Below are 26,773 nucleotides of genomic sequence, written 5' to 3'. Positions count from 1 at the left end.
ATTTGGGGTCTCCTGTGTTTCCATATGAATTTCAGAATCATTTTTTCTATATCTGAGAAGAATATCCTTGGTATTTTGATTGGTATCATGTTCAATCTGTAAACTGCTTTCAGAAACATGGACATTTTGATGATATTGATTCTTCCAATCCATGAACATGGAAGATTTTTTCCATTTTTTGTATATTCTTCTATTTCTTTCTTTAATGTTTTATAATCTCATCATAGAGATCTTTGACATCCTTGGTTAAATTTATTCCAAGATATTTGATTTTTTGTAGCTATTGTGAATGGGATTGATCTTAGAAATTCTTAGCCAGGGCATTGTCTGTGTAAACAAAAGTTGTTGATTTTTGTGTATTGATTTATGTCCTGCTACTTTATCAAACTCTTCTTTGAGTTCCAATAGTCTCTTAGTGGAGTCTTTTGGATCTCCTATATATAGAATCATGTTACCTACAAATAGGGATAGTTTAACTTCTTCCTCCCCAATTTGTATCCCTTTGATTTCTTTTTCTTGCCTAATGGCTCTGGCTATTTAGTGCTGCAGGTTGAAGGGAGTGTCAAGGTGACACCCAGGTTGGACACGGTAAATCTCCTTTTTTATCAGAGAGGAAGTTTGTTCTACTCTGTTGGCATAGATTCAGCTTACTTCCTCTCCTCAAAGACACCAGTGCCTGGGCACTAGCCCCAGTGGGTATAAAATTCATCCGCACTTCCACAAGGACCACACAAAGGATCTGTGCAGTCCTCAGTGTAAGTAGATTCCCCAACAATGTCCCTCACCAGGCAACCAGGGAGCCCTGAGAGTGTGGAGCCTCTCACAGTGACTGCCCAAAGTCCTAGTCATACACTGAGTCCTCCCACACAGCCCGTTTTCACAGTCCTGGCACACAATCCTCCCACACCCATGAGCATCCAGTCCCCTCTCAGTTCTCCCCACCAGACTCAAGAGTCTCCACTCAGCTGGTTGCTGAGCATGGACACAAGCTGGCATATGTCCAAAATGGTGCCCTCTCTCTACTGGCCTATTACAGGATGCCATTGCAGGGTGTTCAGGGAGAGAGAAATGTGTCCCCCCCTCCTTTTCTTCTCTAGTTTGGCAGGTACACTATCCCCACAGGGCTCCAAGCTGAATTCCCTCCAGTCTTTTACTGCAGCTTTATAGCCAGTGGCTTGGGCTGTTGCAGTCCAGTCTCACACCAAAGCTGGTGTGGAGGCTCTCGGCTGCTGGGGTCCTGATTTGTACATGTCCCCACCTTCCATGTAGGTGCACAGTGTCCCTCTAATTTGCATGGAGTTTCCTCTGCAATTTTCTGCCTAACTCTTCCCTGAGACTATGCTCTCTCCATTTTTTTTAAACCATCTTCTCCTAGACTAGAGCAATAAGCTCTCTTCCGTCTCTGCCCCCATATGATCACTTTAACATTTAAGATGGTATTTTTACCATCCAGCTTAATGGGATTTGGGGGTCTCATGGCAAGTTTTTGAACTGTACCCTTAGAATTAAGTCCATAGGAATGTATGCAGAGCTATACAGCTTTATAGTTATAAACCTCATATACTTCATAATTACAACTCTAAAGATTTATTTATTTATTTATTTGAAAGACAGAATGAGAGACAGAGAGAGATCAATCTTCCATCCATTGATTTACTCCCCAAATGGCCACAATGACTGGGGCTAGTCCGGGTCCTAGGCCATCTTCCACTGCCTTCCCAGGTGTATCAGCTGGAAGCTGCGTTGGAAGAAGTGTACCTGGGGCTAGACTCATCATTCTGATATGCAATGCTGGTGTTATAAGCAGCGTTGTAATCTCTGTATCACAACATTGTCCTCCCAACAATTATTGACTGAGAATGTATTCTGAGCCCAGCATCATAGTAGGCTCTGGTAATGTGATTCCTGATCTTACTAGATTTTCATTCTAGAAAAGGAGACCAGCAACAGACAATGCAATTCAGCATTCATATAAATATAAATGGCGTTGCTCAACAGGAAGACCTGAAACCTGACACCTGTTATGGGAAGTAGGGTGAGATCTGGAGCTAAACTCAGAATATATGTGAGATTAAGAAAAGTCAAGAGTAGAGACTGTTTTGGGGAAGATAAAATACTCTTGGAAAGGGGCAGTTGACAGAAAGGAGGCTAATGTGTTTTGTCTGGTTATTTGTTATTGGACAAGGAATTACAGTGGAATAAGACTGGTACAGCAGGCTGAAAGGTGAAGGTGCAGGGCCATGCTGACCGCATTGATGTAGATCTTGAAGATAATGGGAAACCAGAAGGAGTTTTAAGAGTAGTCTTGTGCCGGCGCCGCGGCTCACTAGGCTAATCCTCCGCTTAGTGGCGCCGGCACACCGGGTTCTAGTCCCGGTTGGGGCGCCGGATTCTGTCCCGGTTGCCCCTCTTCCAGGCCAGCTCTCTGCTGTGGCCAGGGAGTGCAGTGGAGGATGGCCCAAGTGCTTGGGCCCTGAACCCCATGGGAGACCAGGATAAGTACCTGGCTCCTGCCATTGGATCAGCGCCGTGCGCCGGCTGCAGCATGCTGGCCGCGGCGGCCATTGGAGGGTGAACCAACGGCAAAGGAAAACCTTTCTCTCTGTCTCTCTCTCTCACTGTCCACTCTGCCTGTCAAAAAAAAAAAAAAAAAAAAGAGTAGTCTTGTAACATGCTGATCCACCATCAGCCGCAGTGGGACCGCCACCGAGATGCGGATTTTAGTAAAAATCTTTATGGGAAAGATTATACTAGAGGTGGAAACCGTGGATACAATAGAAAATTCCAGGATAAGGAAGGAATTCCTCTTCATCAGCAAAGACTGATCTTCATTGGCAAGCCACTGCAAGACTGAGGAAATTCATCTGAGTACGCATTCAAAAGGAGTCCACTCTCCATCTTCTGTTGAGACTTTGTGGTGGTGTTAAGAAAAGGAAGTAGTCTTACGCCAGTCCCAAGAAGAATAAGCATAAGAGAAAGAAGGTTAAGCTGGCCTGAAGCATTACAGGCAGACAAGAATGGCAAAATCTGTCACCTTCATCATGTGTACCTTTCAGGTCAAAGTGGTGCTGGGAGGTTTATGGCTAGCCACTGTGACAGACCTTATTATGCCAAATGTTGACTAGCTTCCTGCTTCCGCAAGCCAGAACAAATAATTATCTATGAAGAGTTAATAAAATATAAGAAACAACATTTAAAAAAATAGTGTTGTAGAATAAAGAATATCATCTTTGCCTCTGGTTCCCATGAAGTAACCTCTAAAGTCTTGAAATTTCCTGAGTTACAAGAGTCTTCATTAGCCACCTTGATTTTATGCTAATAAAACGACTCAGGATAGGGTTGGTCACACCAGAAAGAGCAACTTGGTGATTAGAAATTTGAGGTTTTGCACCATATGATATGAGCCTGAAAGATACCCATGTCCATCATGGGGCCAGTGACCCAGTCAGTCATAACAAGATGCCAGTGAGAACTCTTGATGCCTGAAGTTTGGGTGGGCTTTCTGGCTGCTGACACACATTGTACAATGATGTGTTGTAAGGGGGACGTTTCAAGTTTGGGCCCTTCTTGACTTTGCCCTAAAGGTCTCTTCTTTCTGCTGTTCCTGTACTGTATCCTTTCTAATAAAATTATTGTTGTGAGCCTATTGCTTTCCGAGTTCTGTGAGCCATTCCAGCAGATTAGCAAACATGAAGGGTTATGGGAACCTCTGAATTTGTAGTCATTTGGTCAGAGGTGTGTGTAGCCCAGGGACTCCCCAAACTTGGGAACAGTGTTTGGAGGACAGCGTGTTGGGAAAGACTATACCCTTAACCCATGAAGGCTGAACTAATTCTAGGGAGTTAGCACCAGAATTGCACTGCAAATTCTTGTGTGTGTGTGCATGTGTGTGTGTGTTCCTATGTGCTTTGTGGTGAGTGATTCACTCAGTTCTCCTATGTTGCAATCTCAGGCTCGAACTTAGTTCTATTGCTTCCTGTGTGTGGCCATTTACATTTACATGCTTCTTACCTGGCTTCATGCTGTGGACATGTAAGGACTTCGGGAGGAAATACGTGGAAGAAGAGAGTATAAAACTGGGCAAACTTATTCAACAAATTTATGAATTTAAATGGTGTGACAATTCCTATGATCCATGCATTAATTAAGCATAGACCTCTGGGCCACCCATGTTTCCAAAGCTGGGGGAAAGGAAGCCTCATCCAGAGTGTGCTTCTCAAATGTGATCCTTGGAAGCTGGCACCAGGATCTCCTTGCAGCTTCCTGGGCTGCCTCAGGTGTCTGGTTTACCTTCACAGTGACTCTGTCCAAAGTTCTGGCTGAGCTGGCACCTGGAAAGTTTTGACAAGTTTTTAATAGCCCCAGGAGTTTGTGGATATTACCTAACTACTGACCTGCCAGTGGAGTCTGATTCCTGCTGTGTGCTATAAAGTAATTTTTAAAAACTATATATCATTCCAATACTTAAACATTTTAATTGCACTTTTAAATATCAATAACTAAAATTTTTGTATCTTTAATAGTTGTAAATGAAATGATTTCTGGCATGTTGTAAATACTGACGTTTGAAACATTTTGCATTTTTTTTTTTTGATAGGAGAGTTAGACAGTGAGAGAGAGAGACAGAGAGAAAGGTCTTCCTTTTCCATTGGTTCACCCCGGAAATGGCTGCCACGGCTGGCGCACTGAGCCGATCCAAAGCCAGGAGCCAGGTGCTTCCTCCTGGTCTCCCATGGGGTGCAGGGCCCAAGGACCTGGGCCATCCTCCACTGCCCTCCCGGGCCACAGCAGAGAGCTGGCCTGGAAGAGGGGCAACCGGGACAGAATCCGTTGCCCCTACGGGGACTAGAACCCGGTGTGCCGGCACCGCAGGCGGAGGATTAGCCTATTGAGCCGCGGCGCCGGCCCAAGTGGTATCTTAAACCACTGTGCCAAATGCCTGCCCAACATTATTTTTTTTAAGATTTTTAAAAATTTATTTGAACGGTAGAATTGAGAGGGAGAGACAGAGAGAGAGGTCTTCTATTTGCTTGTCTGCTTCCCAGATGGCCACAACAGCCAGAGCGGAGCTGATCCAAAGCCAGGAACCAGGAGCTTTTTTCAGGTCTCCCCATGTGAATGCAGGGGTCCAAGTACTTGGGCCATCTTCTGCTGATTTCCCAGTCTATAACAGAGAGCTTGATAAGAAGAGGAGCAGTCAGGACTCGAACTGGTACCCATATGGATGCTGGTTCCACAGATGCCAGCCCTCCCCCTACATTCATTTTTAATAGTTTGAAATTCCTGCTTCTTCCCCACTTCACTTCCTCCTAGGTTTTTATTATAATATATTTTATGATTAAAAGTCCTTATACAGGAGCTGATGCTGTGGCTTAGCAGGTTAAACCACCATCTGCAGTGCCAGCATCCTGTGTGGGTGCCGGTTCGAGTCCCAGCTGCTCTACTTCCAATCTAGCTCCCTGCTAATGCACCTGGGCGGGCAGCAGAGAGGATGGTCCAAGTGCTTGAGCCCCTGAACCCATATGGGAGACTTGGATGAAGCTTCTGGCTCCCACCTTTGGCCTGGCCTATCCCTGGCCTTTTTGGCCATTTGGAGAGTGGACCAGCAGATGGAAGATCTCTTTTTTCTGTCTCTCACTCTCTGTAGCTCTGACTTTCAAATAAATGAGTAAATCTTTTTTTAAAAAAAATACCCTTCTGCCATCACAATTTTCTTTTTTTTTTCCACCTCAAAGTAAAACCAAAGAATTTATTTGTGTTAAAGGAATGGAAAAATGTATTCAGGATATACTTCTTTGTACACTGTACTTGCTTATACTGGGCAAAACAAGCAGTCATTAAGGCTAATGTGCTACCTTCCTCTATACTTCTTTTCTGCCAAGCAGTACAGTATTTGGTGGCCAAATACTACGAGGTCCATTTCAAAGAGTATTGTCTAATAGTATTTTGCACCTTTGAAATATTCGTTCCAACTCTATCTTAGGGGAACAAATATAAAGAACGGAAGGGGAAATGACATTGCTTCTATTATAATCACATTGCCTTCTGAGCAGAAATTAAACAGCACATTTTAATCAGTCATCAAAATCACTAGTGGGTGGGACATGTATCAACTCACCTTGGAGGGGACTGGTTCAGGCAGATTATCACTGAGTATAAAGGAAAGAGTCACACTTAGTATTATATGTTAATATATAATAATTATCCATCTTGTGAATGGGTACAGTTGTGTGAATCATCGCTTTAGGCTATCTGTTTACAAGATCCAAGGATGGGCCAGCGCTGCAGCTCACTAGGCTAATCCTCTGCCCGTGGTGTCGGCACACCAGGTTCTAGTCCCGGTCGGGGCACCGGATTCTGTCCCGGTTTCCCCTCTTCCAGGCCAGCTCTCTTCTGTGGCCTGGGAGTGCAGTGGAGGATGGCTCAAGTGCTTGGGCCCTGCACCCCATGGGAGACCAGGAGAAGCACCTGGCTCCTGCCTTCGGATCAGCGCGGTGCGCTAGCCGTGGTGGCCATTGGAGGGTGAACCAACAGCAAAGGAAGACCTTTCTCTCTGTCTCTCTCACTGTCCACTCTGCCTGTTTAAAAAAAAAAAAAAGAGACAAGGATGCTAATTTTTACTGAAAATAGCCTGTAAAAAGTGTATCTGTAGAAAGCTCTATTAAACAGTATATGTGTTTTGAGCACTGATTCATCTAATTTTCCACTCTCCACTGAAAACCAGATTTTCAAAGTTCTGACTATAGTGCTAAATTATCGGTTTTGTTTGATAAACACCATTACAATGGGAGAAGGGAATGAAAACATCTCAGTAATTTTCTGCAAATTCATGGGGAAAATATTTTTTAAAAGATCTATTTTTTATTTTACTAACCAAAAGCCAGGAGAATGAAGCTCTGGAACTAAGCAAAAATTGCACACTGCTGCTGAGTTACCAAATCCCGAATAGCCAACGTTCCAGCCAGGGAACGGACACACATGGAGATTCAAGTAACACGCTGCTGAAAAAAAGTCATCCAGGTGCTGTTGTAGACCTGGAACACTGGCTGCATTTCTGACAGGCACTTACAACACAGTGAATACTGAACATTGAATCGCCAACATGGGTTGCTACAAGCGTCTTGAAAAATGTGAACAAAAACCAGATAGAATTCAATACTGTTCTCAAACATCAAGTTTTTGGTTAGAATTTTCTACCACATATCTATCTTCGAACAATAAAAACAAAATAGACTATCCTGGTGCTCAAGCCGCAGCCCCTCCTCTCCTGCTCTCATTGCCAGTTCTCCAGTGTTCACAGGTAAGCCCACCACCAACCACGATGGAGGCCATAAAGAAAAAGATGCAGATGCTCAAGCTGGACAAGGAGAATGCTCTGGACCGTGCTGAGCAAGCTGAAGCGGAGCAGAAGCAGGCAGAAGAAAGAAGTAAACAGCTGGAAGATGAGCTGGCGGCCATGCAGAAGAAGCTGAAAGGGACAGAGGATGAGCTGGACAAGTATTCTGAAGCCCTGAAGGATGCCCAGGAGAAACTGGAGCTGGCAGAGAAGAAGGCTGCTGACGCTGAGGCTGAGGTGGCTTCCTTGAACCGCAGGATCCAGTTGGTGGAAGAGGAGCTGGATCGTGCTCAGGAGCGCTTGGCCACTGCCCTGCAAAAGTTGGAAGAAGCAGAAAAAGCTGCTGATGAGAGTGAGAGAGGTATGAAGGTTATTGAAAACCGGGCCTTAAAAGATGAAGAAAAGATGGAACTCCAGGAAATCCAACTCAAAGAAGCTAAGCACATTGCAGAAGAGGCAGACAGGAAGTATGAAGAGGTGGCTCGTAAATTGGTGATTATTGAAGGAGACTTGGAACGCACAGAGGAACGAGCTGAGCTGGCAGAGTCCCGTTGCCGAGAGATGGATGAGCAGATCAGACTGATGGACCAGAACCTGAAGTGTCTGAGTGCTGCTGAGGAAAAGTACTCTCAAAAAGAGGACAAATATGAGGAAGAAATAAAGATTCTCACCGATAAACTCAAGGAGGCGGAGACCCGTGCTGAATTTGCTGAGAGATCGGTAGCCAAGCTGGAAAAGACAATTGATGATTTGGAAGATAAACTGAAATGCACCAAAGAGGAGCACCTCTGTACACAAAGGATGCTGGACCAGACTCTGCTTGACCTGAACGAGATGTAGAGCACCCCAGTCCCGCCCTGCCGCTGCTCCTCCCTCTGACCCCGACTCCACCTGAGGCCAGCCTGCCCGGAGCTGACCTCTAAACTGAGGGCTGATCTTTTAACTGGAAGGCTGCTTTCTCCTTTTGCCACCCACCTCCTCTGTCCTTAGACCCCGCCCCCGTGTCCTTTCACCAAACTGTCTCTGCCTCTTCCCAGAGATTCCAGTGGGACCAGAGGCTGAGCACTTTTGGGAACAACATTTAAGGGAATGTGAGCACAATGCAAAGTGTCTTTCAAAGCATGTTGTGATGTACACATTTTGTAATTACCTTTTTTGTTGTTGTAGTGACCATTTTGTAAAACATTCCAAGTAATTCCACACTCGGAAGGAGCAATCTAATACTTTTCTTACTTTTTGAAGGTAACTTTTCAGCTTAATGCATAGTACCCTGTCCGCAGAGCAAGGAAAGAGGTGTTGGGCCTGCCTTACTGGGCGCCAGACAGAGCCCAGGAAAGACTCCTCTGTGGGGAACCTCACTGCTCTGTACAAAGCATCAGCCAAACCAGAAAGGTGATTCTGGGAGGAGTTGGCCAAAAACAAAAACCCCTCGCGCTGTTCAGGTTTACAGCTTTAAGGTATCTTTGGCACTGTTTTTGTTTTGTTTTGTTTTCTTTTCATTCATCAGAAGTGACCAAATTAAAATGGTAAGACCTCTGAGACCAATTTTTTGCCCCACCTCTGCCCCTTCCCAACAGCTTGCAGAATGGATCATGTGCCTCTTAGGTTGAGGTGATCACTTCACTGCTTTTCCTGCCTCCTTGAGAGAAAGAAAATTATGTTTTTGCCACTGATTTAGCCATATAAAACTCATCTCACCACCCTTTGCTGGGTCTGAAGCTGCTGTTTCTAAAAGTGCCATCTCATTGTGCTTTGTATCAGTCAGTGCTGGAGAAATCTTGAATAGCTTCTGTACAAAACTTTTAAAATTTTATATTATTTTGAAACTTTGCTTCTCTGGCCTTGGGGACCCTGGCCAGCCCTTCTGGCTGTGAGAGCATTCCACAGTCTGGGCTGGCAGTGTGCTAGTCTTTCCAAGTTCCTTCCCCCACCCTGTCCCCACTTTAGGTGAGGTTTCTGTGAGGTCTGTTAGGTGTACATCCTGCAGCTTATTGGCTTAAAATGTACTCTCCTTTGGTGTGGTCTCTTTGGGGCCTGTTGGGAGAAAGAAAAACCAATAGTGTAACTGTTTTGATACTGATTATTGACAATAAGTGTCTTTTTGAAATAAAGAACCAGTCCCTCCAAAAAAAAAAAAAAAAAAAATAGACTATCCTTTTGCTTGTAGTGAAGCTCATGTGAAATTATGCAAATCATACATTTTTTTCTTCTCCTTGACAAGTCCCCGAGGACCCCACCATGTGGCAATAAATACTCATTCAAGAAGTAGCTTTGGTCATAACCCATTGACAATTGAAATAATTCTTGAGCCTTCAGGGACAGTCAACACCCTAGGCATGTCTTTTGAATAGCTAGTATCATAATTTTGCATTTTTTAAATGTAATTTTATGGTCTCTGAGCAAATTTGATTCAGTAGGTTTGAAAAATTACCCACTACTGTGTAAGTGTTATCCAGTATTTCTTTGTGTTGTCAACATTTGTATCTCATAACAAAAAATAAGAGGGCTCAGTGCTCATTAGGTGATTTATATAGCATCGCCTAAACACAATGGAATAATGATTTAGTAATCACTGTGTTAGAAAAATTGTCCCACAACGTCAAACATTTCCAATAATCACATTCTCTGTTGTATTCTCTACATTCTTTAAGGAAGAAAATAGGAAGATTGCCTCTGCACTGATTTGGATTGTTTTTATCTTGATCACATCCCAAATCTTTCCATATTCTTCTTCCAGTTGTTCATCTCACTGTGAACCTGGCCAAAGGTCATCTGTGTACAATTTACATACATCGAACCCGAGACTCCACTTACTATATTTAGCAACTAAGTCAAAATCTCAAATTGGATGTGGTCTAATAACTTCATTGAAATCATAGAAGGAACCGGTATTAATTATGTGATTGCTATGATATAACGACATTGGTTATGGTTGGGTTATTATGTTCATGTTAAAAATTAGTGATGTGAGAGACCAGCATTGTGGAGCAGCAGTTAAGCCTCCACTTGAGATACTGGCATCCCATACTGGAGCACCAGCTCGAGTCCCAGTTGTCCCGTTTCTTACCAAGTTTCCTGCTAATGCACCCTGAAAGGTAGCAGATGATGGTCCAAGTACCTGGGCTCCTGCCACCCACTTGAGAGACCTGGGTGGAGTTACTGACTCCTGGCTTCTGCCTGCTGCAGTCATTAGGGGAGTGAATCAGTGATAGAATATATCTTTCTGTGTCACTCTTCCTTTCAAATACATAATTTAAGAAAAAAAAGCTTAGATAAGTGAGGCTCGAAAGCTTGATGAACTCTCGCAGAAAGTGGCAGAGCTGGAATAGAACCCAGTTGCCTGCGTTCGACCATGGTCTGGAGCTAAGAATGCTGACAAAGTGCACCCGAATAGATCTGGGCAAAAAGAAAATTGATTTATTGGAGAAGAAGATTCCTGTGACAGAGTCACACCATCAAAAATACTTCTCTTTAAGGAAAACCGATTTTGATCATGGAAGTAGAGGAGTTACTGAGGGACTAAACTTTCACTAATGCTAACAAATTAAGGCAGCTTCTTACTCACTTGGTGGCACAGTATCTAAGATTTATTTTTTAAATACACATTTATATTTACTTATTTGAAAGATAGAGCAACACACAAAGAGGGAGAGATAGAGAGAGATATGGAGATCTTCCATCTGCTGATTCATTCCCCAAATGGCCACAGTGGCCAGGGCCAAGCTGGCTCAAAGCCAGGAGCCAGGAACTCCATCTGGGTCTCCTGTATGGTGCAGGACCATGCATCTGTGCCATTCTCTGCTCCTTTCCCAAGTGCATTAGCAAGGAGCTGGATCAGAAGTGGAGAAGGAGCACTCTGATATCGGACTGTGCCACAATGCCAGCCCCTGTATCTAAATTTTAAATTTCAAGGTTATGCATTCAGTTAGTTGGAGCTACCTGATTTTTAACTTTACTCCAAATGGTATGCATTTTACTACAATTAGCAATGTACTATTGTGACAAATTAATGTTGCAAGTGTCCTACTTTTACAAATACAACAGAGATTTATGGACAGAAAAAACAGACTCATGGAAAATTGAATCTGGAGGGAAGAAAATCCTGTCAATGAATTCTTACGCTCTTTCTTACGTAAGGTGAGGTCAGAAGCTGTGTGCCCAAAATCTATTTATTTTGATGTCTTCCCTAAAAGAACACACACAGTAGGTCTTTAAAGAACCAACATTTCGAATTGGCTTTGTAATGGAGAATACATGTATCCTTCAAGGTCTCTCTTCTTATCTGACCATATCATCACCGCCAACAAAAAAAGCCACATACACACAAAATTCTTTTTTAAGCTCAGTTAACAAATATATCCTTCCAAAATAACCAGTTGCAGGATATTATGTGACCAAAGCCCACGCTAATGAAAATCTTGTACTGAGAAACTCAGGACCCCACTTACAAGAGAAGCAAAATGGAACATGAGATGTGCAGGTGGACAGAAGCAGTGCTATCATGTCCTCTTGGCAGACTGGATAATGCATCCAATATTTTCAGTCTGTCTAAGTATTCCTGGGTCCAATGGTATACTGGCTGTCTTAGTTTGGGCTGCTCCAACAAAGCACCAGAGGCAGGAGGCTTATAAAGAACAGAAATTTATTTCTCACTGTGCTGGATGCTGGAAGTCCAAGTGCAGGGAGCCAACACGAGGGCCCTCCTTCCTTCTTGTATCCTCACGGGTGGGAAAGAGGGTGAGAGAGTTCTTGGGATGCTTTTTACAAAGGCACTGATCCCATTTATGAGGGCTCCACCCTCATGACCAAGTCACTCCCACAGGCCCCACTTCCTAATACGATCACATTGGAGACTAGGAGTTCATCTTACGGACTTGGAGCTGGGGGTATAAGCATTCAGTCCATCACACTGGCCCAAAGTGATCATGTATGCAATTCATACAGTGTAGAGATTTATATCAACAAACCCAACTTCTAAACTGTACGTAGCATCATTTTGTCTTTGAACTTGCAATACTATTTGTTACTCACAGTAAGTTTTCATTGGCATACATGTACTGCCTGTTTTCGTAAAGATGATTAAATATCTTTAATGTATAAGAGTCAAAAATGATATAACTGGAAAGGATTTATAATTTCCTCAGATCTTTTAATTCCACACATTGCTCATTTAGAAGATTTAATCATTTTTTAAAAAGATCCTGGTGGAGATCATGGTGGGGGCAGGTCAGGGTTAGTTCAGCCGTGGCAAAATCCTAGCGCGCACCTGTGACTGCCTCCATGCTCGACGCGCCTGGGGTTGCCACCACACAATGATGGCTGCTCCACCCAAGAGTTGTCCTTCTCCCTCCACTAGCTCCTAGGGGACCTGCATCAAGAAAAGCTCCATCGAAGGGAACATCGCTGCAGGGAACATTTGTGAATATCCTTAAACAAGTCTGTGAAGACTGGGAAGTGGCTCCTGAACCTGCAGCCAGATGGTGCAATGTTCAAAGCATTCAAGATGAATTTGAGGTATATTTTTGCATCTAACTTATGTGAATCTGCATGAATGAAAGGAGTGGACAATTTATGAGGACTGGCAAGATTGGATGAATAACCAGTTTGGCCAGAGACTTGAACTGGATGCAATCATTTATCTTCGAGCTACTCCAGAAAAATGCTTGAATAGAATATATTTACAGGAAAGAAATGAAGAGCTAAGCATTCCTCTTTTGTTTAGAAAAGCTTCACTATAAATAGGAAAGCTAGCTCTTGCATAGAACACCAGCTTTGATTATCTACAGGAGGTGCCTATCTTAACACTGGATTTTATATATATATAATTTATTTGAAAGGCACAGTTACAGAGAGGCAGAGGCAGAGAGAGAGAGAGGTCTTCCATCCACTGGTTCACTCCCTGAATGGCCACAATGGCCAGAGCTGAGCTGATCCGCCAGGAGCGTTCTCTGGATTTCCCATGGGGGCCCAAGGACTTGGACCATCTTTTACTGCTTTCCTAGGCCATAGCAGAGAGCTGGATAGAAGTGGAGCAGCCTAGACTTGAACTGGCACCCATATGGGATGCGGTGCCTTTACTCTCTACGCCGGCCCCAACAGTGGATGTTAATGAAGACTTTAAAGACAAACATGGAAGTCTGCTTGAAAAGGTCAGAGAATTTTTGGGTACCTTGTGGTCTTGCTGAAGACTACAGGTGGCCATATGGTTCCAGATACTTCCGCTTTGTATGGCTTCATAGCTCCATATTCATGCAAGTCTTTTTAGAAAACCCAAGTTTTTAACCATCTTTGCTCTAAGAGAAAAGGATTGTCTGAATGAATTCCATGTAAAACTTTAAAACCTGTTTCTTTATTTTTTCCCTTCCTTCTTTTTTTGTTTAAAATGACAGACATTTAATTACCTGTCACAACAGGAAGTCTGTTGGTTCTAGAATCAGTGTAGTGGCTAACCTGTACATTATAAAGATCCAGTCTCCTGTCTTTCCAAATATTATCTTCCTCAGCAGATTGGCTTTGTTTTTTGGTCATGGTGCTTCTCACTTCACTTCATTTTCTTAATTGGTGACTTTAATGTCATATAGTAAATGGTGTGTGTAAATTGTATGTAACTATGTAAATTAGGGCACCTATTAAAAGTTGCAAAGTGGATTTTAAGGAATCACAGTAATAAGGAATCTGAAGTTTTATTTTAAGTGTTTATCAGATGCTTCTCATTCCACCTTAATTTATGTAGAAAATAGGGCCACATTCAGTATTTAATGATTTCACTGATATTGATTAATATGTCTATAGCAATCTTTGTAGAGCAGGTTTGACTTTGTTCCCAATTTGGTCATGGGGGTAACTGTCTTATAAGTCATTTAGTATTTTCTCTACCTCGGTTTCTTCATTTGTAATACGGGTGATCTTTCTCTCATCCTTTTATGTGGAGTTTTGAAAGACTGAAGAGAAATTCTTTTTTGTTGTTGTTGTTGTTGTTTTTGACAGGCAGAGTTAGACAGAGAGAGAGAGACAGAGAGAAAGGTCTTCCTTCCGTTGGTTCACCCCACAAATGGCCACCACGGTCGGCACACTGCACCGATCCAAAGCCAGGAGTCAGGTGCTTCCTCCTGGTCTCCCACGCGGGTGCAGGGCCCAAGCACTTGGGCCATCCTCCACTGCCCTCCCGGGCCACAGCAGAGAGCTGGACTGGAAGAGGAGCAACCAGGACAGAATCGGCACCCCAACAGGGACTAGAACCCGGGGTGCCGGTGCCGTAGGCAGAGGATTAGCCTAGTGAACCGTGGCGCAGGCCTGAAGAAAAACTTTTAATAGATAAGTGGAAATTATTATATGAAAGTGTAAATATTCAGTGTACATGGAGTTTAAAATTGCTATATGTTTTATCTCTTCTAAGACTATTCAGACTATTTTTTTTTTTGCATGGAAAGCTATTATAGTTAAAAGATTTGTTTAATCTATAATTGTCCTTAAATAATGTGAGTTGGAAGTGTAATATTTGAAGTTTCTTACCTTATATGAACTAGTAGGAGAACATAGTGTATAGTAAGTTTTCCCACTTTTTCTCTGCAGTGGGAAGGAGCAGCCCTTCTTTACCTCATACTTGGTGAGAAGTCAGAAAGTGAAGCCATGGTGAATTATCTTATTAGCAATTTGGTCAGTTTAGTCCCACCTGTTATATCCTGCCTCATACTGCTTTTTCTACTGTCTGGAGTAATTGGGTAGCCTGCTATTTTAAAGTTTGCATACAAATCACCCATTTCTACACTGACAGCATTGTGGTCCCTCTTCACTTCATAGTTTGCTTTACTTGTATTTATATTTATATTTACTTATCTCTATATCTTTATCTTTTCTAGAAACAATTTGATGCCAAGATGGTGTTATTTTCCTCCAGAGATGATTTTAAAATTTTCAAATTTATTTGAAAGGTAGAGAGAGTGGCAAAAGAGGAAAAGAGAGCAATCTTTCATCCACTGGTTCACTCCTCAACCATTCACAACAGCCAGGGCTGGGGCAGGCCAAAGCCAGGATCTGGGAACTCAACCTGGGTCTCCCACACAGGGGACAGAGATTCAATTACTTGAGAAATTCCTGCTGCCTCCCAGGGTGCACATGAACACAAAGTGAGAATTGGGAGCAGAGTCAGGACTTGAAGTTAAAGGGGTAGTGTAATTGGATTAGAATGGATCAAAAGACCACGATGAATTGGGGAGAAATCAGTAAGGAGGTCTTAGTGTTGGTTAGAGAAATGATGTGTGTGTGTGTGTGTGTTTGTGAGATGTTTTCAAGATACTCCTAATGTGGGGTGCGGGTATCCCAAGAGGTGTCTAAACCACAGCACCAGACACCCCTAGAAAAGGTGAGGACAGAGCCGCCTGGAACCAATGTCCAGTTTCTGGAACTCCTTGAGGACCTCAAGCTTGTGGGCCATCTGCACTTTCCTTCTAGAATTATCTTTACTGCTGGGATGCAGTCCTAGTGGGCCTCATATGGTGAGATAGGGTTTACCACGGTCACTAGCTCTGGGTAAGCCTATGTTTACCTAGTTCACCATTACCGGAAGAGAAGTCCCACACTTTCCATCTAAGCTACTAACATTTTGTTGTCCACAATGGTTTACTGTTTATACCTGCTGAGAGAGAATAGCATGTCCACTTATAAGAGATGTTTATTTACCTGTGCATATCCCTTTGTTCTCTTTGTGTTTGTGGTCTGTTATGTAGTCTAAGAATGCTTACAAAAATCATTAAAAATTTAAAAATGAATTATCATTAATTTGGAAGGTAGTTTGCCCTAAAGGAAACTAAGCCACATAGAGTAATTGTGTTAGTCAGCTTCCTGTATTCTCCCTAATTCAATACTGAGCTGAAGGTTATGTCAGCATAGGGAATTTCTTTATGCATGATGATGTCTGCATTCACGGAATCTAAAATGGTTAGTGTCGTTGGGTTAGAGGAGATCAAAAGACCACAGTGGATGGGGAGAATTCAATCAGGAGATCTTAATGTAGGCTGCAGAAATGACAAGGTCATTTGTTGCTAGGAGAGTATGTGCGATACTTTCAATGCCCTTTATAAGGGCATTCTTGGATCCAGTAAAATTCAAAACAAGTCAGCATTCAGTAGTACTCATGGTGGGATGCAATCAATCTTGTCAGTAACTTCAAGTTACATTTTGGAAATCCATTAACTTTTATTAGTCATATAGAAAACCCAAGGAATCTATTAGGTCAGTCCTATCTGTACACATATGTGAGTTATTTGTGATGGAGCCTTATAGAGTATGCTGCATTTTTAGTTCTTTTATTTTAAATTTATTTATTTATTTATTTATTTATTGACAGGCAGAGTGGACAGTGAGAGAGAGAGACAGAGAGAAAGGTCTTCCTTTGCTATTGGTTCACCCTCCTAATGGCCGCCGTGGCCAGAGCACTGCAGCCGGCGCACCACGCTGATCTGAAGCCAGGAGCCAGGTGCTTCTCCTGGTCTCCCATATGGTGCAGGGCCCAAGGACCTGGGCCATCCTCTACTGTACTCCTGGGCCACAGCAGAGAGCTGGCCCGGAAGAGGGGCAACTGGGACAGAATCCGGTGCCCCGACCGGGACTAGAACCAAGTGTGCCAGCGCCACAGGCAGAGGATTAGCCTAGTGAGCCGCGGCGCCGGCCGCATTTTTAGTTCTGAAAGAAAGAACTAAGATGTCATGGAGAAGAATACTGTTGAGAATATTATGAAATTAATTTTGATTGCAGTGTCTTAAAATTTTGATTTTTTTTTTTCTGAAGCTCATTGGCTTTCCCCAAAATGACCCCCAACAGGTGTCTAAGATGGTTGAAATCTAGCAAGTTCCAAAGCAGGAAGGAGTCCTTTCATCCACGGGGGGTGTGCTCAGTATGGCTCCCCTCCCACACAGAAGGTTGGCTCTGGAGGTCTCCCTTGCTCTTTAACCAATGATCCTGTAGAGTTGGGTATCCTTCCAGGAAGACAGGTGTCTTCCAGGAAGACAGGGCGTGTGGCAAAATGGCATCAATGGTGGACCTGCTCTTACAAAACACATATTTTTTTCAGGGGTACAGGAAATTCCACCCCTCCAGTGTCGTGGATTCTCACTTGTTTCATTTTTCCTCTGAACACATAATGTTTATGATCCAGAATTTAGTATTGGAGAGAATGGTAGCTTCTAAGTGTCCTATAAATGTTGTTACAGTTTTTCTCCTTTATCCATAGGGGATACATTCCAAGATCCCCAATGGGTACTTAAAAATGTGGCTAATACTCATTCCTATATTCATACATTGTTTCCTGTGCCTAAATACTGAGGACTAGGTTTAATTTGTAAATTAGGCACAGCAACGATTTCCAACAACAGGAATAGCATTACCGTGGTCTTTCCTTCCCTCCATCTCAAAGTAGCTTGCTGTATTTTCACCTTTTCACTTAAAGGAAGCACTTTGTGGCTTCTCGTTGGTGCCACCTACTTTGGGTTCCTTGAGCACAGCCCTGTGATGTGGACACAGATAATCTGATAACCTAGACGTTTACTAAAGACTCACGGGCAGGAAGGATGTACGTTGTGGACGTGCTGATTCACATCCTGTGTGGAACAGCAGGACAGTGCGCGATCTCATCAGGTGACTTGGAATAGTGAGCAAGTTAAAACTTCTGCATTGTTTATTTCTGGAATTTTCCTGGCGGTATGTTCAGACAGGTAACTAAAACTATAGAAAGCACAACCACAGATAAGGCTCGGGGGAGGCAATGGTGCACTGTATTGGAGAGAGCATTTGATGCAGCAGTCAAAATGCCCTTGAGATGCCCACATCCCACATATAGTACCTGGGCTCAAGTCCTGGCTCTGCCTCCATGCCAGCTTTCTGCCAATGTGCATTCTGGGAAGGTAAAGGTGATGGCTCTAGTACTTAGATCCCAGCCACCCACATGGGATACTCTGGATGGAGTTCCGGGTTCCTGGCTTCAGCCTGACCCAGTGCTGGCTATTGTAGCCATTTCGGGAGTGAGACAATAGATCGAAGATGCTTCTCTCTCTGCTTTTCAAGTAAAATGAAAATAAATAATTATTAATAACATATAGTTACACTGAATCTAGAACCTTTTATATATTTAAACCAGTTTACATTTGGTAGTTGGAATGAAAACTTTTCAAAATGTATCAATCTTTATTTTTGAATCATAATTAAAATGTAATGACCAGGCCGGCGCCGCGGCTCAATAGGCTAATCCTCCACCTAGCGGTGCCGGCACCCCGGGTTCTAGTCCCGGTTGGGGCGCCGGATTCTGTCCCGGTTGCCCCTCTTCCAGGCCAGCTCTCTGCTGTGGCCCGGGAGTGCAGTGGAGGATGGCCCAAGTGCTTGGGCCCTGCACCCCATGGGAGACCAGGAGAAGCACCTGGCTCCTGGCTTCAGATCAGCACGGTGTGCCGCCACAGTGCGGCGGCCATTGGAGGGTAAACCAATGGCAAAGGAAGACCTTTCTCTCTGTCTCTCTCACTGTCCATTCTGCCTGTCCAAAAAAAAAAAAAAAATGTAATGACCATTAAAAGGCTTATGAATTAAAGGGCTGTCCCTGTAATAGACAGAAAATAAGAAGGCACAAGAAGCAGCAGATATGATGTCTATGTTTTCAGTAGCTTTGTTCTTCATACATATAGTAAGTTTTTTACTTTTGTGTCAGTGTTAGGAGAATAGTGGGCTACAATTTAAAATCATTTACAAGATGAGTGTGGTTCATTTCCAGCAGGCTTAGTTTATCACAGTAGCTTTGAATCACTTAGTCTGGGGCTTGAAGAGTCTTATTTGGAAAATAATGGAACCCATTAAATCTGACTTTAAACTAGTCCAGTAGAAAAACCAACACTCAGTGTTTCAGAATCCACATATTGCCTATTACCCCCATGGAGTTTCCGCCAGCACATGGGTCTCAGTGTTCTTCAGATATGCATCTGGGAACTTGCAGGCGTAGGACAAATGTGAAATGGAGGGAAAAAGTGAGGTGGAAACTACTATTGTAAGATCCAAAGCAGCACCTTCCAGAAAACATTTCTATACTTTCATTTCTTGAACAGAGGGAAGCATTTCCATGCTGCTTTTACCTTGCTTGTCACTTGTCTCCTCCCTCCAGTTAGCTTTCTAGAAAGGAGAGGAAGAATACCCACTCCCATACACCCACCCTCATGGCCATGAACTTCAAGCCTCACCACAGCCACTCCAGTCTCCAGAATTCCACCCAACTCCACCTTCCCTTTGCTTCATTAAAATTCAAGCCAAAATGGACAAAAAATGTATCTGCAAGGAAATGAGTGAGAGCTCAGATCCAAAGGAGAGGTCCAGGCCCCCAAATTCTTGATGTGATTTCCAGTGTTAACAGGTGGCAATCAAAAAAAATTCTGCTTATCCCTCCTTCCCTTTGTAATACTGTCTTATAAACACTATGATATCTGAAACTTGTACAGTAGAGGCTGGGGCTATTCTAATAGCTATTCCCTGGTCCAATAAGTATATCTAATAAGCAGATCCATAGTTAGTTTATTTCAATTTCATTGTATAGTATCCTTTACAGTCAGAGTAACTGACCCATCTCTAACAGCCCATTAATTTTTTTTTTGAAAATTTATTTACTTGAAATTCAGTTTTACAGAGGGGGAGAGGCAAAGAAGAGAGAGAAGTCTTCCATCTGCTGGTTCACTCCCCAAATGGCCGCAATGGCCAGAGCTGGGCTGATATGAAGCCAGGAGCCAGGAGCTGCTTCTGGGTCTCCTACACAGGTGTAGGGGCCCAAGGACTTCTATTGCTTTCCCAGGCCACAGCAGAAAGCTGAATTGGAAGTGGGGCAGCCGGGACCTGAACTGGTGCCCATATGGGATGCCGGCACTGTATGTGGCGGTTTTACCTGCCATGCCGCAGCACCAGCTCTCCTCCCCGCCCCCCGCCCCATTAATTTCAAAAATGAGAGTAACAGGATGAAGGAGAAGGTAAGCTGGAGTGTGTCCTGCAGAATAACCACACCATTCATGGCAGGGCTCAAAGTTCAGATGCTTTCAAGGCTCCAGTGGGTAATTAGGAATATTTGTATCTTCTGCAATCACTGGTTAGGGAATGCTGTGCAGGCTCAGTGGAGAATGCACAGTCAGTTCACATGTTTAAAACCCCATTATTGTGAAGTAGGCATTTAAACTAGTGCTTAAAATGCCAGTTGAGATGCCCCTATCCCACACTGGAGTATTCATCTTCAATTCTCCAGCTTCCTGCTAATGTGGCACCCTGGGAGGCAGCAGGTGACGGCTCAAGTAATTGAACTCCTCCCATCCGTGTGGGAGACCTGGATTGAGCTCCTGGTTCCTTTTTTTTTTTTTTTTTTTTTTTTTTTTTTTTTTTTGACAGGCAGAGTGGACAGGGAGAGAGAGACAGAGAGAAAGGTCTTCCTTTGCCATTGGTTCACCCTCCAATGGCCACCGCGGCCAGCATGCTGCGGCTGGCGCACCGCGCTGATCTGATGGCAGGAGCCAGGTACTTCTCCTGGTCTCCCATGGGGTGCAGGGCCCAAGCACTTGGGCCATCTTCCACTGCACTCCCTGGCCACAGCAGAGAGCTGGCCTGGAAGAGGGGCAACCGGGACAGAATCCGGCGCCCCGACCGGGACTAGAACCCGGTGTGCTGGTGCCGCAAGGCGGAGGATTAGCCTAGTGAGCTGCGGCGCTGGCCAAGTTCCTGGTTCTTTGCTTCAGTACCCCCCCACCAAATGTTTCAAGCTTTTGGGGAGTGAACCAGTAGATGGGTCCTCTTTCTGTATGTCAGTCTGCAATCCTCTTAAATAAATTTTTAAAAAACTCTTGTTTTTAAACTACCATCCTGTCTGAACTCAGCTGACTAAATTCATCTACCATGACATCCTTTGCAATTCCTCTTTCAAAGAGGTTCTATTTCAAATGAACAGGTTTTATTTTTGCTTTTCCTAAATAAGTATAAAAAATAAAGTTAAGGAAAAATCAGTTCTATGAATTGAACAGCCAAAAATTAGAAAGCCAGAAATTAGAATTAGTTGGAGCTTTCAAAAGCCCTTTCTTGCCTAAATTCTCTTCCTCTCTGCTTTGCCTCGGCACGCACAACCACAATGGTAGACTCACTGGGGTCAAGGCGCTTGTGTGGAGAGCGTGGGGACCGTGGGAAGGTGGTGGCGTCCATTTCTCACAGTGGCCTCAGGAGCACATATTTAGCTGTCCCACAGCTGACAGCCTCCAGCAAGGTCATGAGAAAAGTGACGAGGAATCAGATTTTCACGGAGCAAATACATTTCAAGGGAAATGAAAATCACTGGCCACTCAGAGCACCAACAGCGTTAGAGCAAAAGTGACTTAAAGGATGGGAACTGAAGAAAGTCAGGCTGGTGGGGCTGAATGAGCAACAAAACAAATAACAAAAAGCTGTTGAGTGTGCTTGCCACAGGCTGCCTTGGTTCCAGAGATACACAAGGGACAGCTATGGGTCCATCCAGCAAGTCAGACAAACTTTAGCTGACAACAATATTTCATTAACTCCGTGGCTCAAATTTGTTTTCATATTTAAATATCTTTGACATTGATGGCATCTCATGAATCTATTTTTGGTGTTTATTTTTTTTGTACAGTGGTACATAAAATAATAGTGTATGGTACATAGAAGAAAGAGAATCAATAAATTGTGAAATATTACTACCAAGTTGGAGGAATGACAGCTAATGTATACTGTGTAGCTCATAGTAAAGTATTTAAAACTTTTGATCAGCAGAGTATTGTGTAAGATCTCTGCACCCATTCTCCCTTTCTCTTGCTTACCCTCCCTCATTTTGTTCAACAAACATTTATGAAGCACATTCTAAAGGCCCAAGTTCTTTGTTAAATCCTGAAAACTCAATGGTGAAAGGATATGACTATCAGTCGAATGGGTCTAATTGATACTTACAGAATATTCATCTAACAAAAGTAGGACATACACATTCCTCTGGTACACATAAAGTATTTTCTTAAAAAAGACAATATTATGGACAATAAAATACACTTGGATAAATTTAAAAGAATAGATATTCTACAAAGGATGCTCTCAGACCAATGGAATTAAACTAGAAAGCAGTAACAGAAGATAGCTATAAATCTCAAAATATTGGACAACTAAAAAAACACACTTCTAGATAACACACAGGTCAAAGACATTGGAAAAGTAAAAAAATATTAAGAACTAAATTAAAATGAAAATACAACCTATCGGAATTTCTGGGGTGCTGGGGCCATCGTTGTGACATAGCAGGTTAAGCAGCTGTATGCAGGCATCCCATATTGGAGCAAAAATTCCAATCCTGCCTGCTCCATTCCCAATCCAGCTCCCTGCTAATGTGCCTGGGAAAGCAGCAGAAGATGGCCCAAGTGCCTGGACCCCTGCACTCATGTGGGAGACCTGAATGAAGATCCTGGCTCCTGGCTTCAGCCTGGCTCAGCCCTGGCCATTGCAGCTGTTCAGGGGAGTGAACCAGCAAATGGATGAGCTCTCTCACTTGCCCCCTTTCAAATAAATACATCTTTTTTTTCTTTAAGAAGAATTTGTGTGGTGCAGAGAAAGCAGGGCTTAGAAAAAGAGGGATACAAGTTCTGGCCTCATAGAACTTACAAATAAGCTGAGAAGACTGGCCAATGACCAAATAAGTAGAAAATTTTTTATTAAAGATTTTATTTATTTATTTGCAATACAGAGTTACAGACAGAGAGAGGGAGAGACAGAGAGAAAGTTCTTCTATCCTCTGTTTCACTCCCCAAATGGTTGCAATGGCTGGAGCTGGGCCAATCCGAAGCCAGGATCCAGGAGCTTCTTCTAGGTCTCCCACATGGGTGCAGGGGCCCAGGCACTAAGGCCGTCCTCTGCTGCCTTCCCAAGCATATTAGCAGAGAGCTGGATCAGAAGTGGAGCAGCTGAGACTCGAAGCAGAGCTCATATGCGATGCCAACATTGCAGATGGTGACTTAACCCTCTACTCCCCAATGCCAGCCTCTCATATTAATTCTTAAACACAATTACGAAGGCCAGCAAGACTGCCTGCCATTCCACAGCCACGAGAGGCATTGGTATACAGCATGCTGACCCATTTAGAACTAATAACAGGCTTGGGCAGGAACAAAACTTGGTGCCACATCCTGCTCCATGCTCCACGGGACTGCACTCAACCCTTCTCTGAATCTCCCCCTTCACCTCCTACAGCTGGTCAAGGTAGGAAAGGGGAAGGAGACGGTTGCTCATCCCTCAAGCAAAGGGAGCCAGCCCAGCAGTGCCAACTTTAGTAACTGCAGCCTGGAAGCAGAGACACTGCAGCAGCTGACTGCTCCTGAGCTGTGTTCGGCATCCCAGGGTGGCAGCACCCTCCCATTGGTTCCCAAAATGCTGACTGCCAAGGAAAGGACTTCTCCAAATCTGCAAAATAGGTCAATGGATCGCCTGTTGGAACACGTGGTGAGGAACTAACTTAAGCAGGATACTAGAGCCACAGGAAGACTGTAGGCTGTATAGGGCGCATGAAATCATTTGGCCTGGTCCTGCCAAGGCAACCTAAGGTTGCCTTGAAATCCAATAACTCTATTGCAGGCTATTTGTAAGTTGCTCAATTTGAATGACCCACAAATGATGTTATAAATATCCAAGTGGCCCTTGGCAGATAAAAAGGTTCCCCACCCCTAGTAGGGTAAAACAAATTCAAGACAGCCAATAAGAAAAGTGCTAAGGAATTATGGGACATCCAAGACAGCCAATAAGCAAAGTGCCAAGGAATTGTGGGAAACCTAAGACAGCCAATAAGTGAGTGCCTATGGATTGTGAGAAAGATGGACATTTCACGTATACTATACTGCATTCAGAAGGGAATCGTCAGTGATTGGATTATATTCACAATATTTTACATCTTTATCTGAGTGCTGGATCAAAGGTATATCATATAGTTCTCACATAATTCATAGTAATTTTGTCATGAAAAAGTGGAACCCACACCTAGCAGTGGCAAAGCTGAGGCTTGCCTGAGTTGGAGAGTGAGCTCAGGAAGAGAGAGAGAGAGAGAGGGAGAGAGAGAGAGAGAGTGTGGTGGGGGTAGGGCAGTAGTGAGAGAAAGGCCCTGAGGACTGGTCAGGCATTCATGGAGAATCACGGAGGCTGGAAGACAGGTCCAGGTTTGCAGCTCATCTGGTGCACGCAGGTTTCAGCAGAGGCTTACTGGATTCAAGAAACGCTGGGTGGGATGGAGCCAGTGCCGAGATGGAATCGCTTCAGGGGGATGTCTCTAAGAAGAGAAATTAGAAACTTTCCTGGTACCTACACTGGCTGGCTAAGCCTTGGAGCGTCCAGGACAGGGAGGCCCTCACAGCCAGGTGTGCTTTGTATGTGACAGCTCCTGTCCAGGGCCAGCCATTTCAGAATAGAGACTTGGATCCTCTCCTGCAGCTCTTGTTAGACAGGGAAGTAGGGGTGGCGGCTTCCCTAGGGTATGCAGACTTCCTGAGGAAGAAGGTGCAGGAAAAATTAATTTGTTTTTCTCTCTACATTATTCATTTCCCTATGTCAAGCAGATTTGGGAGGTCTTATATTCTTTCTTTTAGGGTCAAACATATAATCTAAATGCAGAAGTTGCTAGAAAACAATATTGTCTCCTGAATATGGTAAAAAGTTAATCCTTTGGTGGCAGAGTGGCAGAGGAGAAGGAAAGTAGCAAGAGGAGTTTTTTCTTCTTCCCAGTCAGCTCTGGGTGAGGTGAAGGCCTGTGAGCCCCAGAGACAGAAGGGGTCAGAGCAGCAGTGTCCCTGGGAAGCACCATGATCCAAAAGGAAAGTCCTAGAAATGATGGATTCTGGGTCCTAAGATGTGTGAGTCCCTAATGGGTATGGAGTCTGAAGTATGGTGTTTCCATGGTAGCCAGAGGAAACCCATGACCTGGATAGACCCCCTGATACACAGGCAGTGCCTATGGCTAGATAATCACCGGTGCCATGCCAGCATTGCATGCAATGCCAGTATCCCATATTGGAGCGCTGGTTCTAGTGCCAGCTGTTCTATTTCTAAGCCAGCTCCCTGCTTAAATGCCTGGGAAGGCAGTGGAGGATGACCCAAGTGCTCAGGTCCCTGCTACCCATGTGGGAGACCCAGATGGATTTCCAGGCTCCTGGCTTCAGCCTGGGACAGCCCTGACCATCGCAGACAGAGAGTGGACCAGTGATGGAAAATCTCTTTCTCTTTCTCTCTCTCTCTCTGTCATTCTAGTTTTCAAATAAATAAGTAAATTGTAAAAAAAAGAAGTAATTAATTCTAGTCATACTCTTTCTCAACCTGTTCAGACCCTGGGAAGCAGCAAATGATGGCTCAAGTACTTGGGCCCCCACTATCCACGCAGAAACACGGAATGGGTCCAGGCCACATAGTTGTTTTCAGCTTGATACACTATTGTGATTGGCTCCCTGAGTGTCTCTTCCGATGCCTGTTCAGAATCTCTCATCCCCACCCCCTGTAGAGCCTGGAAAGCAAACATGGTGTTTCCAGACTACGTGCTTCAGGCTCTGCCAGGCAGGAAGGCTGGTGGGAGACTTGGGTTTAGAAAGGCATTCAGTGGAGAGAGAGGGGCAGCATGTGAGGCACTTGCTTTGCTGGGACAGATTGCAGTGTGTAACGTAGCATGATGCAGCCTGGAGCCAGCAACTGCAGCCCAGTTTAGCAGATGGCTTCTGGGTCAGGGCAGAAGCAGCTTTGCTGGTGGCCAGCTTGTGCTTTGTGGCTTGGGGATTTGCTCCTGGAAGCTCAATTTAGTGTGCTTTGTAAGCCTTCCCAATGATTATGTAAGTCAAGTAATAGCCCGTAATAAATCCTCTTCTGGTTAAATAGCTTGGGTGGATTATGTTTTTTGCTATTGAACCCTGACTGATACAACATAGAAATGAGTTTTTAAAGCATTACTGGCCTTTTTACTGTTTTTTTTTTTCTCTTCTCTGTAATTGCATGAATATAAAAGTGAAAGTGAGGTAGGAATTATTTGTTGCCATCAACGAGCAGGTGAATTAGGAGGTGGCACCAGTCCCCAAGCAATATGTGGTTAGTTAGATCCCCAGAGAGCACCTGTTGCTGCTCAGTGTGTCTGGGCTGGTTTCCACTAACCCCTCCCCCCGACCCGAGATGCCTTCTGCGTCCTTTATCCTGCTCCACATCTTGGAACTGACCAGCTGCCCAGGCCTTCCCTGGTCCCTGGCTCTGCCAGTGGGGAGACCTGATTCATGCTGGTTGTCTGTCCCTCAGCCCCTTATTAGCTTAGCATTCACTGTCCCTTTCAGAACTGTCCCCGCTGCCACAGCCCTCCTCTCTGTGGGCCGTCTTTCTCCTTAAGAGTTTGCCCTTTCTAAACAGCTGATAGTTATTGATCCCTTACTCTCT

The 26,773-nt window shown here is 44.0% G+C and overlaps 2 protein-coding genes and 1 long non-coding RNA gene across 9 annotated transcripts in view; 2 read left to right on the top strand and 1 right to left on the bottom strand.

Moving 5' to 3' along the window:
- ERAP1 (endoplasmic reticulum aminopeptidase 1) overlaps positions 1-26,773 on the top strand; it is a 178,637-nt gene that overhangs the window by 87,373 nt on the left and 64,491 nt on the right. The gene's annotated exons all lie outside the window — the stretch shown is intronic.
- LOC138845145 (uncharacterized) overlaps positions 4,086-26,773 on the bottom strand; it is a 33,094-nt gene continuing 10,406 nt past the window's right edge. For 3 of the 4 annotated variants that reach the window (XR_016220541.1, XR_016220543.1, XR_016220544.1), the window contains one exon: positions 23,034-24,856. This is a non-coding gene — a long non-coding RNA (uncharacterized LOC138845145). Of the gene's footprint in view, positions 4,332-13,505; positions 13,630-19,523; positions 19,640-23,033; positions 24,857-26,773 lie in introns of those variants that run through there. The other variant, XR_016220542.1, reaches the window with a different exon arrangement.
- Positions 7,249-9,038, top strand: LOC149122253 (uncharacterized). The gene has a single exon (XM_089313059.1). The coding sequence runs from the start codon at positions 7,322-7,324 to the stop codon at positions 8,174-8,176; it is 855 nt and encodes a 284-aa protein (XP_089169185.1). The 5' UTR covers positions 7,249-7,321; the 3' UTR covers positions 8,177-9,038.

This window comes from Oryctolagus cuniculus, chromosome 14 (genome assembly GCF_051225735.1).
Source record: "Oryctolagus cuniculus isolate XC-2025 breed Fujian yellow rabbit chromosome 14, ASM5122573v1, whole genome shotgun sequence".
In the NCBI taxonomy this organism is placed as follows: Eukaryota; Metazoa; Chordata; class Mammalia; order Lagomorpha; family Leporidae; genus Oryctolagus; species Oryctolagus cuniculus.
Note: the sequence above shows the minus strand (reverse complement) of the source record. Positions and strands in the feature narration are given on the sequence as shown.

Coding starts and splice junctions, on each gene's coding strand:
- LOC149122253 (XM_089313059.1), top strand. CDS start 7,322: ATGGAGGCCATAAAGAAAAAGATGCAGATGCTCAAGCTGGACAAGGAG.